Source organism: Lycorma delicatula, chromosome 8, assembly GCF_047948215.1.
Source record: "Lycorma delicatula isolate Av1 chromosome 8, ASM4794821v1, whole genome shotgun sequence".
In the NCBI taxonomy this organism is placed as follows: domain Eukaryota; kingdom Metazoa; phylum Arthropoda; class Insecta; order Hemiptera; family Fulgoridae; genus Lycorma; species Lycorma delicatula.
Window position 1 is genome coordinate 98,764,603 of NC_134462.1, and position 15,741 is coordinate 98,780,343.

A 15,741-nucleotide genomic window follows, 5' to 3' on the forward strand; every position below is an offset into this window, starting at 1 on the left:
ATTCAGGATCCCCCCAAAAGTGGGGGGTAATGTTCTTAAGTACGTACGTGTGTGTGTGTTGGCGTGTTTGAAGCTTAATAATGTTTGGATAAACCGATTTTTACTTCCTTGTACGACGTAAAGGAAGTATTGTGATCGCGAAATATTTCGGTGATCAGATTTCAACGGAAATATCCATTTTGACCATCCCTGAATCCATTTTGACTAGTTCGGCGTGACATCTGTACGTACGTATATATCTCGCATAACTCAAAAACGATTAGCCGTAGGATATTGAAATTTTGGATTTAGGACTGTTGTAACATCTAGTTGTGCACCTCACCTTTTGATTGCAATCACTGGACCAAAAGTGTCCATAAAAGCCCAAAATCCAAAAAAAATTAGTTTTTACTTTTTCTTAACTGCAGTAATAAGCCCTTATTGAGAGCTTTTCAACTATATATCATAAGTGGTACTTATTTTCAGTGGTTCCAGAGTTATAACCAAATAAAATTTCAATTAATGAAATATTTTGATCTTAGAAGGGGAAGGCACATCGGTTCGACTTCATCTCCTCTTTTTTTAACTTTTTTTTAATTTAAATATATTGGTTTATTGATAATTATTAACCTCTGATTGTAAAAAAAAATTACGATAAATAATAATTCAATAATAACAGTAAAAAAAAATCTGATGTGGACACCACATTACTTCCTTATACGCCTATTAAATTACATATACACATTTTTTTAAATGAAAAGTACATAATATTTTATTTCATTAATAACTTCTGATATTTTTTCTTTTTTTTATTGTTATTGAGAATTATTATTTACCGTAAATTTTTTTTCACAATCAGAGGTTAATTATTAATAAATCAATATATTTAAATTGAAAAAAAAAGGAGATGAAGTCGGATTTGAACCGATGTGCCTTCCCCTTGTAAGATCTAAATATTTGATTAATTAATCTTTAATTTGGCTATAACTCTGGAACCAATGAAAATATATAATATAATGTTGAACAGCTCTCAATGAGGGCTTATTATTGCAGTTAAGAAAAATTCCAAAATAAATATTATTTGGATTTTGCGATTTTTTGGATACTTTTGGCCCAGTCGATTGCAATCAAAAGGGGTCGTGAACAACTAGATGTTATAACAGTTCTGAATCCAAAATTTCCTAAATTTTTACTTCCTTTACTTCGTACAAGGAAGTAAAGAAAGTATGAAAAAATTCGGTTTTTTCATACCGAATTTTACCGAATATACCGAATTCATGCCGAATTACTTCCTTGTACGAAGTAAAGGAAGTAAAAATTAGAAAAAATATAAGGAGTTATTAATCAAATAAAATGTTATGTATTTTAAAAAATGTGTATATGTAATTTAATAGGCGTACAAGGAGGTCATGTGGTGTCCACATCAGATTTTTTATGAATCCTGGTACAGAGACTCGTTAATATGGGGCAATTTGTTGGTAAAATTTTGGGGTTCATATCTCTAACGGTTGGTTAGATAGTTTCTTTAAGATTAATTTTCTCAAAATTTTGTAAATACAACTCCACTTAATTAATATTAACGTGCCTATTTTACAGTTTTCAAAAATACATTTTCCCCAAATTCTCCCCCGTCTCCTAAATCATAAAAGCTTTTTATTTAATTTTTTCAATTTATTTATTGTATATTTTTTAACCGAATTTTTTTATTTCCTTATAGATATAGTAGTAGTACAAACAACCCTCAAATAAAAATAAATACTTTGGAGCAATATTGGTGGTAGGAGAGCCGATCGGATTTTAAAAATATCGATTTTTAGAATTCTTAAAATTTTTTTTTTTGTTTATTTAAACCAATAATAGTATTGCAGTATTGCAATATAATTTATCCTTACTTTCCAAAAACGATATCTTAGCTAATTTTTCTTGTTTGTACATTTCTCAGTGGTTTTTTTTATAGTTTTTTTCATTTAACTAAGTAAACGTAGACAAATCAAACAATTTTCTTGGAAGGTGATTTTGGAGATGGGCAGAAAAAATAAAAAAATGGATTTTATTAATCTTTTAAACTTTTTTGGTTTATTTAAATATATAATGATTTTACAACAAAACTTCATCTTAAATTACCCCGCTTTCTAAGTTATTCCAAAAAAGGAATCTTAAGAAAGTTTTTTCAGGTGTTTATCAACAAAGTAAAGCCAGCAGTGTTGAAAAAACGCTCCGGATCTAGCGCAAATGCATCATTCTGCTTCACGATAACGCACGCTCTCACCCCGGCTCAGATAACTTAAGAATCCATCGACGTATTGCATCGAGAAGCACTTGTTTGTTCCCTTTATAGTCCTGACTTGCTCAATCGGATTTCAATCTATTTGGTTCATTCAAAGAGATGCTACGTTATACTGTATATATTTATAGAAGAACATTTCATCACTGATTCATAATCAATCCCCAGCAAGAATCACTGAATATAAATTGAATCGATAAGTTCTAAAATGGGAATATGCCGTAAAACTCAGTTTTTAGGAAATGAGATAAAACTATTTTTTACTTAAATAAAGGGTTATAACAGGAAACTTACTATTGACCTTTAACATTACTAACTAACAGCTCTGTTCAATCATTTTTTCTAATTACATTCATAAAATTTTATATATATATATATATATATATATATATATATGTATATTGTTACCGCCAGAAATATTCTTCTCTCAGAACTCATTACCCTGACACCTACAATTTTAGATGAAAAATCAGCTTTTAAAAATATTTATTTTTTATAAGAATATAAATGAAAGCATTTTTACTTCCTTGTACGAAGTAAAGGAAGTATTGTGATCACGAAAAATTTCGGTTTTCAGATTTCAACGAAAATATCCATTTTGACCATCCCTGAATCAATTTTGACTAGTTTCGGCGTGTCGTCTGCACGTACGTATGTATCTCGCATAACTAAAAAACTAGCCGTAGGATGTTGAAATTTTGGATTTAGGATTGTTATAACATCTAGTGGTGCACCTCTCCTTTTGATTGAATCGAGTGGACCAAAAGTGTCCAAAAAAGCCCAAAATCCAAAATATTTTGGACTTTTTCTTAACTGCAGTAATAAGTCTTCATTGAGAGCTTTTCAACGATATTACATAAGTGGTACTTATTTTTATTGGTTCCAGAGTTATAGCCTAATAAAATTTTAATTAATGTTTGTTTGGATCTTACAAGGGGATGGCACAAAGGTTCAAATCCGACTTCATTTCCTAATTTTTGTAGTTTTTTGTTTTTTAAATTTAAATATATTGATTTATTAATAATTATTAACTTCGGATTGTAAAAAATAATTACGATTAATAATAATTCGATAACAAAAAATAAAATGAAAAAAATTCAGAAGTTATTAATGAAATAAAATTTTATGAACTTTTCATTAAAAAAAAAAAAAAAATGTGTATATGTAATTTAATAGGCGTAGAAAGAAGTCCTGTAATATCCACATCAGATTTTTTTTTTTTATATGTATTTGAACATTGCTTTATTTATATAAAAACCTATAGAAAAGGATTGATTAATTTATTTATTTATTTAATTTTTGTTTCTTAATGTAATAGTCTACCTAGGTTTTTTGTCATTGTCACTCTTTGACCCCCTCCCTGTTTCTGTTGAAAAGATAAAATACGTACACATGCAATCAAAAAGATATTTGATTATTAATGTGCCTACTTAGCAATTTCACACTGTAATTTAATGATAACGTGGTCGTGTTCCAGCATAAATATGTTAAAAAGTACTACCGGATATGAGATGAAAGTTGCTTAGAGTTGCCTGCATTATTTCTTTTACGAATCCCTTTAACGATTTCTTGGATACGAATTCCTCGTGAGAATAGACGAAATTTTTCTCTTTATTCATCAGCTTATTTGGTCGAAACCAAATCACACCATAAATTTTAAAAGGTTTTTGTGAAAAAAAGTTGTTAAATAATAAAGAGATTTATTTACAAAAAAAAAAATTAAATAGTAATAATAATTACTATAATAATAGAAACATAATCATCTACTCAGGAAATTTTCCTTTATTTTGTTCCTGTGAAACCCTTTTGTCGTAAATTTACAAATAAATATGAAATCACGTTATTTACGTCACGGAAGAACATTTGTTTCTTCAATGTCAAACTTTCTGGCAGTCGATCTATTCCGCGTCTTTTTTTGCATATAAAATCACCTACCTTTCTATACCTGCGTCATGGTGAATTTCTCTTAATGGTACTGCTAGGGACGCTGATGATAATAAGATCGTCAAATATACGGACGATAAAAAATGCAGTCTGTAACAAAATTGAATAGCAAAAAAATGGAAATAGATAAGTACAGAAAACAAAGTTATGTGATAGATTAAATACCTACTGAAGTTTACATTGGCGATAGTATTTTCAAAGTTATTAAAAACTAAAGGAAAAATTAACTTAGTTTAATCAGTTAACAAAGAGAAAGGAATTATTGTTCTGTCTTTTTGCATTAACGATCCCTCCCAGTAGTGTTTGAAGATTTATCCAACTAGTTGGACAAAAAAATAATAAGTTATAATTACCAATTTTCAATGGAAAAAAAAAATTAACTGGAAGATGATTTTATTTTAAATTAATTTTTTTATTTTATTTAAATATTAAATCGTTATAATGTACAATATTAAGGATGTGGAAAACAAAAAACTAAGAGGATTTAAAAAACTTATAATAAATACCTTTATTTTGAATTAAAAAAGTTCGAATCTTAAGCCGCACCCGATTTTTTTTTATTAAAGAGGAAAAAAGTGCGGCTTAGGTTTGAGGAAATACGGTATGTACTAAAGCAGAAATTAGAGGCTACTTAAAAACCAGGTATTAAAGGTTTCATGAACGACAACCGTACTGAGCCTGAATTCGACTTGTCCAACTGAACTAACCACAGAGATCAAATAAGGTCAGTATGTCAAAAAATTAAAGTTTGTTCGATCAAAGTTTCGTTTTCTTTATTTAATATCTTTATTGCTTATACAGCCATTTGACCTTTGCTTGAAGTTTCTGTTGTAGTACCGTTATAACTTATTTCTATATAACTTATGGAATTTTTTTAAATAAATTCAGAGTACGTGAATTTTTCCCGTTTTTTCGTTATTTTTGTTTAGAATCGGATTGTGTTATTTGTTATTACAGAAAAAAAAAACATATATATTAACGATTAAACGAAAAAAATATTAACGATATATCAACGAAAAAAATTAAAAAGAAAAATAAGCGGGCCTTATTTCGAAAATGAACCCATCCATTAATATTCCTTTTTTGAATTAGTAATTACGTTATGCAAATTATTTATGGATTAAACAATATATAATATAAAATGGGTTATCTTCATCTTGGCTGTCGTAGATTTTTCTTTTTTTTTAGCCTCCGGGGCCACCGTTAGGTATTGCTTCAGAGGATGATATGAAATTGGAATTTTTTAGCGTGTGAAAATGGTATGCCGGCCCGGGGACCAAAATTAATGTACAGCCATTCCAGCCGCGGTGTAATTCGTTGGTTGTAGTAATAGCATACACTAAGTAATTGCCGGATAAATAAACTATGGATAATTTACACTTCCTTTATTTACTTTTAAATTTATATTGAATTAATTAATCATTATATTAAATCACAATAGTTTCATACTTTAGTTAAATACACATTTATATGTTAAACATACTGTCTAGCTAGAACAGATATAAAAGTAGTAATAATGTTTAGTTGACATTTTAAAGGAAAGTGAAGTCATAATTCATAAGTGACGCGAGTGGTAGCGTCTCGGCTTTTCATCCGGAGGTCCCGGGTTCGAATCTCGGTCAGGCATGGTATTTTCACACATGCTACAAATTATTCATTACAAAAAAAATTGCTTAATAATACTTAAGCTCACAGCAGGTTCATTGTTAAGAAATAAGAAAATTACAGGATGTGTTTACATTTATTAAGAGTATGAAGAAAACACATGAATATGAAAATACTGCCTGTCAAAAAAGAGGTTCATTTTTCTTATAATAACATGAGAAAATAATTAAGGTACATAAATGTTATAGTAATATAAAAATAAATATCATTAATATTATTCATTAATACAAGATAAACTAAGTATATTATTATAATACAATTGTATACATGTAATTTACATTTTTTTTTATCAGTATAATATATAATAGTGGTGATCATAAGAATGTATAAGAATAATCATAATGTTCAGAATATTAATAATTTTGTAATAATGTACATAATAAATATATTTTCTTGTACACTTGTACCTATAACCTTTAACGACTAGGCTTTCTTATATGTGTTCGTGACGCAGTAGATGTGTCCAATGGTCCGAATAACCGGGATTCGAACCCGGGACCTCCGGATGAAAGGCCGACACACTACCACTTGCCACGTAGGCCAACATCTATCGTAGTAATAATTATATTTCAACTTGTCCCACCTTATCGTAGTTATATCGCTACTAGTACTAGTCGGTGTAATCAATTATTTCAGTTGTATACTGAATGTATACAATCTCTATTATTATGAAATTTTGCATAGTAATAGACTTTGCGTACAGAATCATGAAATGTCTCTTTCGTTAAGCGACAGAGAATATAAATGGCGTTGTTTATAGGCGATTTGTCGCAGTTCTACTCTTTTAACGAGCGGTATATGACTGCAATCCAGCAAATTAAAATTGGAAGTTGAAAAAAAATCTGTTATGGAATTGTGTACGGACATGTTACTCCGAAACCAGTAATAATTGATTGCGATGATCTAAACATGGAAATAGAAAAATAATTTTTTCAGGTGGAAAATACAATATGGGAACGATGTAACTTAAGTTGAGGATGGATGTTCATGAGAATTTTCAGAGGAAAAAATAAGGTTTCGTACATGGATTGCTTCCCTGAATGAATAACACGTTACTAATCGTTATAAAGGAGTGTATTAGACCTGGGATGAAGATAACATTTTATTGTTCGCGAAGTTACATTGATATAAGTAATACAATTGATTTCGAAATACAATCACCGGGGCTGATAAAAACATAGTAGAGCGCTTCCAAGCAACAGCAAGGAAATGGAATCGAAACGAGTGTGGTACATCTACATTAGACTAGAATTGTGTAAAAAATTGTTGGCTGGACATGAGGCTCCACGTGCATCTAGGCGGCGGGTCATTGCCTCAACTTTAACCTCTGTATTATTGTATGCTGCACCTATATGGGGAAAAGCACTTTGTGTTGCAAGAAATGTCGCAAGACTTAGAACTCTGCATAGGCAAGCTCTTATAAACATCACTTCTGCATACCGCACCATCTCTTACGATGCAGCTTGTGTATTATCATCGGTTCCCCCTATCGACCTCTTAATTAAAGAGCGATCACTTAGATATCGTGGCATGCCAAAACAAGAAGCCCAAGCCAACATCAGGCGCATATGGCAGGACAGATGGAATCTTTCCACTAAAGCTACCTGGACCAGGAGATTGATACCCGACTTGGGCATGTGGCTTGATAGAGGACATGGGGAGGTTGGTTATTATCTTACTCAAATACTTTCTGGGCATGGTAGCTTCGAATATTATTTACATCAATTCGGTAGAAGACCAGCACCTATTTGCATGTTCTGCCAGGATTCGGATACTGCCGAACATACTCTGTTCCACTGTAATAGATGGACTATACATAGACGACTTGCAGGGCTGCAAGAATTAAATCCGTAGAATCTGCTTCTTTTTCTCCTGCGATCCACTGACAATTGGAACAAAATGGAGGAGTTTGCCAAGATAGTGCTAAAGGCTAAAGATGATGTAGCCCTTTTAAGAGGCCATTGAGGCCCCATGGTAACTTAGTAGTTAATATTTTCGTTAAGGCAAGCAGCTATGAGGAGAAGATCATTCCTTCGTTTGGGGATCATAACAACTGGGTAATGAAAAGACCGAGACCCGGTTCCCTCGGCGGGGGCTAGGGACGGCTTTGTCGGGCCTGGTTCTCTGTCGGGGGGGCTTGAGGCAGGCACATTAAAACAAAAGATCCAACCGGGGAGGCTGACCTGCTGTGCCGGACGTTCAGCCGGCGGGTGGGGAGGCCTCCTTTAAGTTTAAAGGACACTTTCCCGGGGTGCGCATACTTGAATGGATACCCGGCCCGGGGAAGTAGGGAGAAAAAAGGGAAAAAAACACTAGAATTGTGTATAACCCACCGTGGAAACTTGGACGATCGGGGTATCTGAGAAGAAAAGATTGGAAGTTTTTGAAATGTGGTGCTATAGGAGAATGTTAAAAATCAGATGGGTGGATAAAGTGACAAATGAAGAGGTGTTGCAGCAAATAGATGAAGACAGAAGCATTTGGAAAAATATAGCTAAAAGAAGAGATAGACTTATAGGCCACATATTAAGGCATCCTGGAATAGTCGCTTTAATATTGGAGGGACAGGTAGAAGGAAAAAATTGTGTAGGCAGGCAACGTTTGGAATATGTAAAACAAATTGTTAGGGATGTAGGATGTAGGCGGTATAACAAAATGAAATGACTTATTACTAGATAGGGAATCTTGGAGAGCTGCATCAAACCAGTTAAAAGGCTGAAGACAAAAAAATTCCCATGTACAAGCTTCTGTGATGAATTTCTTCATCAAGCAAAAAAAAGAAAAGAAAAAAGTTATTTATTTCTTTTAAAAGGTATTTGAAACTTAATACTATTAAATGTTAAACAACTTCCTTCAAATAAAGTGAATATCTGTTATAGATTTAAAGTGATATCATATTTCATTATTTTGTTCAACAATATTGTAAGCAATAGAATTTAATGGTTTTCATTACAAATGAAACATTATACATAAAGAAGAAAAACAAATTATATATATATATAAAGCATCAATGTAGATATAAAGAATTTATTATCATGTTTTGGTTTTCCAGTATTTTATGCATTAATACATTCATCAGTGAGTTTACCACAGTTCAAAAAATAAAATTTTGTCGTTTTTTATGTTCCAAAAGTTGAAGTAAATTTTGACTATTTAAGAAAGAGTTTGTAATTAAAAAAATACAAACAAGTACATCCTCAAGTGAAGAAATGTAAATTTCCACATACAATTTTGTGGATGGATAAGAGTCTCCTTTAAGAGACACCTGAGCCAGTTTTTGGCAACCTGTTTAATGTCCATAGGACTGAGCAAATGGGTTAGCAGTAACACATTTTCTCAAGGAATTATCAGTAAGGAGTATGTAGTGGTCTAAATGAGTTTTGAACCAATTATTTGGACAGAGTTAAATTTCTTGTTCTGTACCCTTCATTAGATAATTTTCTTTTCATGATCCTTGACTCTTGTTTCTTTTTAATGACGCTTTGCAAGTTTTGACTAGATGCTCCCAGATCTATGTTAAGGATGCAGTGATCTGTAAAGTGCATCTTCTATATTTGGATAGTTTGGTGGCAATGACTTAATGGATATGTATGGGGATTTTTCCCCTATCCAGTGGCTACACAAAAAATTCTATCTGGGGCAGATGTTCCATTATTGGATAAAGTCAGCCTCATTATATATAAAATCATTATTGCATATGATCACAGATTTTATGAATTTCGATTACAAATCCGATGAGTGATTATAAACCTAAATTATTATTTTCAAGTTGCTGTGTTAATGTTGTTAAACAAGACAACTTCTTTTCTGTCTAAATTGTTTTGAAAGGTGTTATATTTAGATAAAAATTAAATAAGAAACAAAATTATTTATCGTTATTATTCATTAAGTTTTTATTGCAGTTTTGGTTGATATTAGTTTTGAATTGTCCATCATCTTTTTTTCTCTGTTATCCACTGCAGCTCTCTGTTTGTAAATAGAAATATCATTAATTAACCTTCTTCGTTTGATGGTAGAACCTTATAAATTTTTTTCTGTAATAAATATAATTATTTTTTTATTTATATTTAATTATTATTTTTTTCTGTTAGGAAAAGATTTCTGTGACTGTCTACTATGAAGCATTGTGTCCAGACAGCATTAAATTTTTTGTCAATCAACTTTACCCCGGTGTGGTTAACATGACTGACTATGTGGATCTTACTCTTGTACCTTTTGGAAGAGCAACAGTAAGTATTTTATTTCTGATTAAAGCAAACTTTACATTTATTGAATTTAATTTTTTTTTCATATTCAACATTTCATTGTTTTGTTACTGTAACAGTTTAATAAATATTAATAAATAAAATGTCTATGATACCATAGCTTATAACTGTATTTTTAAGTATTCTATATTAGAGTATTTTTTACAATTAATAGCTGAATTAAGCTGAATAAAATAATGTTGGATTTTGGAGTGGCAAATGTAAGTATATTGACACAAATAAGCAGACTGATAAGAAAAAGAAAGTCAGTGACATCATTTTTGTTTCTCAAACTCTGTCTTTCAATAAACATTACATCTTCAAATGCATTTATTTAGAATTCTGTTTCTTTAAGACATCAAATTAGTCGATAGAGAAAAATATTATCTGGTATTTTACTTGTAATTTTTATAAAAAGAGTTTACATAAAATGTATGAAATAAATCACTTTGTGTATTGACAGATGTTTTATTATACTCTCAAAAACAGTTGGCATTTAAATTTTTCAACTAGTTTTCTGTTAATGATTTAGGAATGCCATGTAATTCTTTTAAATATCTAATTTTTATATAAATGCAGTCAAAAAGGTCAATATTGATGTAAATATGGTAACTTGTTAGTTAGACTAAAGCTCATGGCTTAATGTGAATGATTGGAACGTTTTGACTGTGGTTATAATAGACTTGTTCAATGTAGATGTCCATACCAAAAGTTTTTTTTGGATTATGTTGCTCTTACGTATGATGAGTGTGTTACCTGTCTGAGGGTGTTTGTATTGATAAAACTTTGAGATTGTATAACTGTGGGAATTATGTTTGTAACCAGGTGTTTGCTGAAATGCTTCAGTAAAAAAATAACTAAAAAATCTTCCTGAATCACTTTGAGTTATCTTCAGTATGCCAATGATTATTCAATATTTTTCTTGAAAATTTTCAGGCTTTTTGTCCAGATTATAGTCATTCAGATTACAACTCAAATAACAAAGCACAATCTATTAGTAAAAATAAGGAAAGGGGAAACAAATTTTAAATTTTCATATATACCTGTATTTATTACTTAATGTTGGTTAATTTGTTGACTTCAAGACAAGAACTGACCACTCGCTATAAAACAGTTTTTTTAATACTGCCAGATAATGAGCCCTTTAAAATGTAATTGAAGTGTACTAGATCCTTAAATATCAACACTAGAATTATTCTGTTACATGTGGGTCATTTGGAAAGTTTTTGGCCAGACAAAAAAAACAAGATTTTTCAGGATTGTTATTTTTACTTTTCTATGTAGTCACTTTGTAATTTGATGTATTCAGACTGACAACTTTCAAACTTTTAGATACCCTCAGTGTAATGTGATTTATTCAACTTTGCAAAATAAGCAGTTGTCTCAGCTGAATATCATTTGAAGGAATCTTTACCCATTGATCAGTTCATCAGGTTTGAGAAGAAGAAGTAATAGAAGAGATTCAATAGTCCATTACTGATGCATAATACTCCCCAGTAATGGTCCTGCCATTTTCCAGCTAGTCTATGAGCACATTTCAAGAATCCCAAAAAACCGTAGCCATGACTTTTCCTGTAGGAGAAGAAACCATTTTTGCTTTTTTTTGGCCCAATTTCACCTGCTCCCAGCCAATGTTTTGACTTCTGTTTGATCTCTGGTATATAATGGTGAATCCAAGTTTTATCTACTAATATTGAAGAAACTCATCAGATCACATATAAATAAATAAATAACATGTTTAAGAAGTGTTCAATTTAATGCGTTTTTGGTCAACCTTTAACAAATGCATCACCCATCAAATGGAAAGCTTTATCATACCCAAAACATCATATAAAATGTAATGGATATGGTCTGTCGAGATATTTGCAATGTTAGCAAGCTTCTGTACCTTCGATCATTTTATTTAATACAATATTGGGGATTTTTGTGATAATTTTGTCAGTCTTAGTTGTTTTTTGCTATCTCGAGTGTTTGTTATCTTCAATGGATGTATGATCATGTTTAAATTCAGCAGCCCACTTTTTTACCTTTGAAAATGAAGGGGAATCCTTTAAGTGGAATCTTAACTCTTTTTGTTTGATCGCCAGTATTAAACCTTTTATAACAAAATACTTTATAACAGTTTGAACTTCAGTTTATCAATTTTTCAGAAAATGTCAAAACTTGTTTGCTTTACTTGATCGCCACATACATGCAACCAAATGCAGGCATTTGAAACTTTGCAGCATACCATCTAAAGAATCATACTTGATAAACATCGTAGTCGTTTGGTCATACTTAAGTCATCTCTGTGTCAGCCTAAAATTCAATGTAGTCAGTTCAGTTTAATTTTTATATTATCTTGTTTATGAGTGTTTTATGCTGTATTATAGGTATATTATATCGGAAATTTTGTTAGAATATTGTTGATTATTAATAATATGCATTAAGTAATATTTTACATGTGTCTTTAATTTTCTACTGTAATTTTATTTAGCGATCGATATATTTAAATGTAGGGTACATTCTTACAATGTCTAGGTAATTTACAGCACTGAGTTTTTCATTATAATTGCCAGTTGACATGAAATGGGTGTATATACATATATGAATGATACCATGAGTGAAAAAGCTGCTTGATTGTGCATGTTTGTGGGGAATGATTAAGTATACTTGTGATAAAATTCTCAATATACTTCAAAAATGCAGACAAGTGGCACCATTACTTTTATATCATACCCTTCATAAAGACAATACCAAAAAAATGTTAAATTTTACTGTCATTCATCAACAAATTACATTCCACCTTATCATTCAATGTAAAACAAATGTTTTAACTTTTAGAACTCACCACACCGTAGATAACAATGGCTAATTTTCAAAATATCTCTTTGTTCATATCTATGTTCAGATTCAAGTTTCAACTGTAGTCAATGATTTGTTTATTCAGATAAATTCATTTTTTGAGTTACTTTACATTTATATAAGTTAAAGCACAGATATTTTGAAAATTATTTTGTGTACAGTACAATTCCCGTATTTCTGAGAGCATATCAATGATGTAGGGGAACTGATTTATAAAATTCATGAGGATAAAATTAACAGAACTTGTACAGTAGGGAAAAACGTATCCTGGTTATAATCTTGCTTAAAATACAGTATATATTATAGTAATGTAGAATATTATATTTAAGATATAATCATATAGTCAACAGTTATATATTAACTGCAAAAAAAATTATAATTAAATATAATTTATATAGTGTTTTTTTATTTATAAATATATATGTTAACATTTTTTCAGCTGTAAAACAGACAATACATAAATCTATTGTAAAAAATGTAAAAAATGTGAACTTGTAAAAAAGAAGATATGAAACTAAAATTTATAAACATTAATACTATAACAAAAGAAAACGTTTTTTTTAAGATATACATTATTTTCTTTTGCACTGATTACTTTTCTTTTTCTGTTCATGGGAAGTTTGCACATTGTTGTAATGTTTTTTAAGTTCATTGATTTAGCTTTTTATTTCTCATACTATTGGATGCATTATGTGAGGATTTCATGTAGTTTCTTCTACGTTATATTGTTTACTATGTAAAACTCTCACTCGTACTGTATAATGTCTGCAAAAAGTGTACCTTTATTTGAATATAAGTAAGTATCTTGATTCAATTAAGAAGTTTTTGTTTGACAAATTTTTAATTTCAGGTTTATTCTGATAAATAGTATTTTTTATGTAGTAGGATTCCTTTTATTCTCCCAAAAATCGATAGTTTTAGGTTTAATATTAAGTTGCAGTTGAATTCTCCCATACTCATGTTCAATACAAATTCATCAGATTATAACTAAAAGTGGTTTTTCATCATGTTCGTAGTGTTAGTTCCTTTTGAGTAGTTCTGCTCTGGTGTTTTGTGCTCCACTCAGTCTTGTTAGGTACATGACTAGTGCTGTGTAGGTTTTTAGGTAGTTAAAATCAACCTAATTCAAAAATGCAGGTAGTAGACCAAATATTCTTGTGATTTAAAACAGTTATAATTCCATTGTGTATGAACCTTTTGAAATTTTATTTACACAAAAATATACAAAATGTGTAGTTTTTCTTTTTTTGACCTAAATTTGAAAGTAGTGTTATGTCAGTGACTTCAGTCTTTAGTTTCCTATAAGATAAAAACCTCTTCTTTGTAACATGATTCTAAGAGACTTTCATGATGAGATTTAGATGTCATTTTGAAACCACTGATTGGTTTTGGGTTTATTTTGGTATATATCCCCTTTCAAATAATCCGTATAAAAATTAATGTTGTTAAATCTAACAGATTGAAATAGAAATTGAATTTGCTTTTCATTTTTTTCAGGATGGTTACTTGAAATTTGAAAATGGATTATATAGTTAATGCTCATTATCTTGGATGCTGAAAATTCTGTTTGAGGTAGATCTTACATGGACAAAAGCACAAGGGCACTAAAATTTGCTGTAATGATGTTTTGGGGAAATCCCAGTTGACTAGACCACCTTTTGGTCAAAGTGTTGAGTTCTTTCTCAAAACTTCCTTCTATATTAAATATTTGCCTTAGTGAAGACAGAACATGGCCAACCAGATTGAGGCAAATTAAAAGTAGAACTTTGTTACTGAAAATGGAAAATAATATAATGTATAGAATAAATGTCTTCAGAATACTTTATAATTATTGAATAATTTTCAAAATAAAATTACACAATTTTTGTCATCTGATTCAAAGTGAACTATTTGGTTCATCGTAGACATCCCAGGGTTGTAGTTTTACAACCTATAAAAAAAAATAGATTATTTGATTTTTAAAATCATCTTTTGACATATATATATATATATTTATTTATTTATATATTGATCTGTCTAATATTGATTTATATTTATGGTTTTTTTTATTATTATTAGTTTTTTTAAAGATATTCTTTGTTTGTTTATTTGATGTAGTACAATATAACAGAAGGTAATCAATATAAGTTCATGTGTCATCATGGTGAACTGGAGTGTGAAGGCAACAAAGTTCAAGCATGTGCACTGAAGATATTACCATCTGCTGTTAACACTTATAAATATATTAGCTGCATGATGGAAATGATGGCAGGAAGCAATAAGAGTGGAGCATATCCTGGAAATCAGGTACAGTATCTATAAACACTATTGTATTATTTTTTGATGAAATTATTAAAATTAATGTTATTCATCGACATGGTTTTATATAAAAGCCAGCTTCTGATTTTGGCTTGAATATTGAATTCTTCAATATTCAGTTAATGTTTTTGTTAATTTCATTAGAAAAATGCTTCAAAATTCATTGATTTATTCATATATTTTATCAAAATATGTATTGTACATTAAAATTTTATATTAATTATAAAAACTGATCGTCAGACATGAAGAAATCATTGAAGGTAGAACAACTTTCATATGATCTTATACATGAGAATTTTTATTGGATAAGTATGCAAGATTTTTCTAATTTTTGTAATTTACAAGTTTATTGGTGTAAAAAATCTGCGAAGAGTGTTATGTTATAATTAAACTTGCTTTGTTCATCTTAATTATTTTATTTATTTTTATTTTTTTAATAACTATTTAGTTCTGTATATATATTTCAGTTTTTAGAATAATTTA

The 15,741-nt window shown here is 29.9% G+C and overlaps 1 protein-coding gene across 1 annotated transcript in view; it reads left to right on the forward strand.

Moving 5' to 3' along the window:
• Positions 1-15,741, forward strand: part of LOC142328900 (GILT-like protein 1) — a 94,387-nt gene that overhangs the window by 75,054 nt on the left and 3,592 nt on the right. Inside the window, exons 2-3 of the mRNA XM_075373040.1 lie at positions 9,964-10,101; positions 15,058-15,246. Of these exons, the coding sequence (XP_075229155.1) occupies positions 9,964-10,101; positions 15,058-15,246 (327 nt within the window). The remainder of the gene's footprint in view (positions 1-9,963; positions 10,102-15,057; positions 15,247-15,741) is intronic.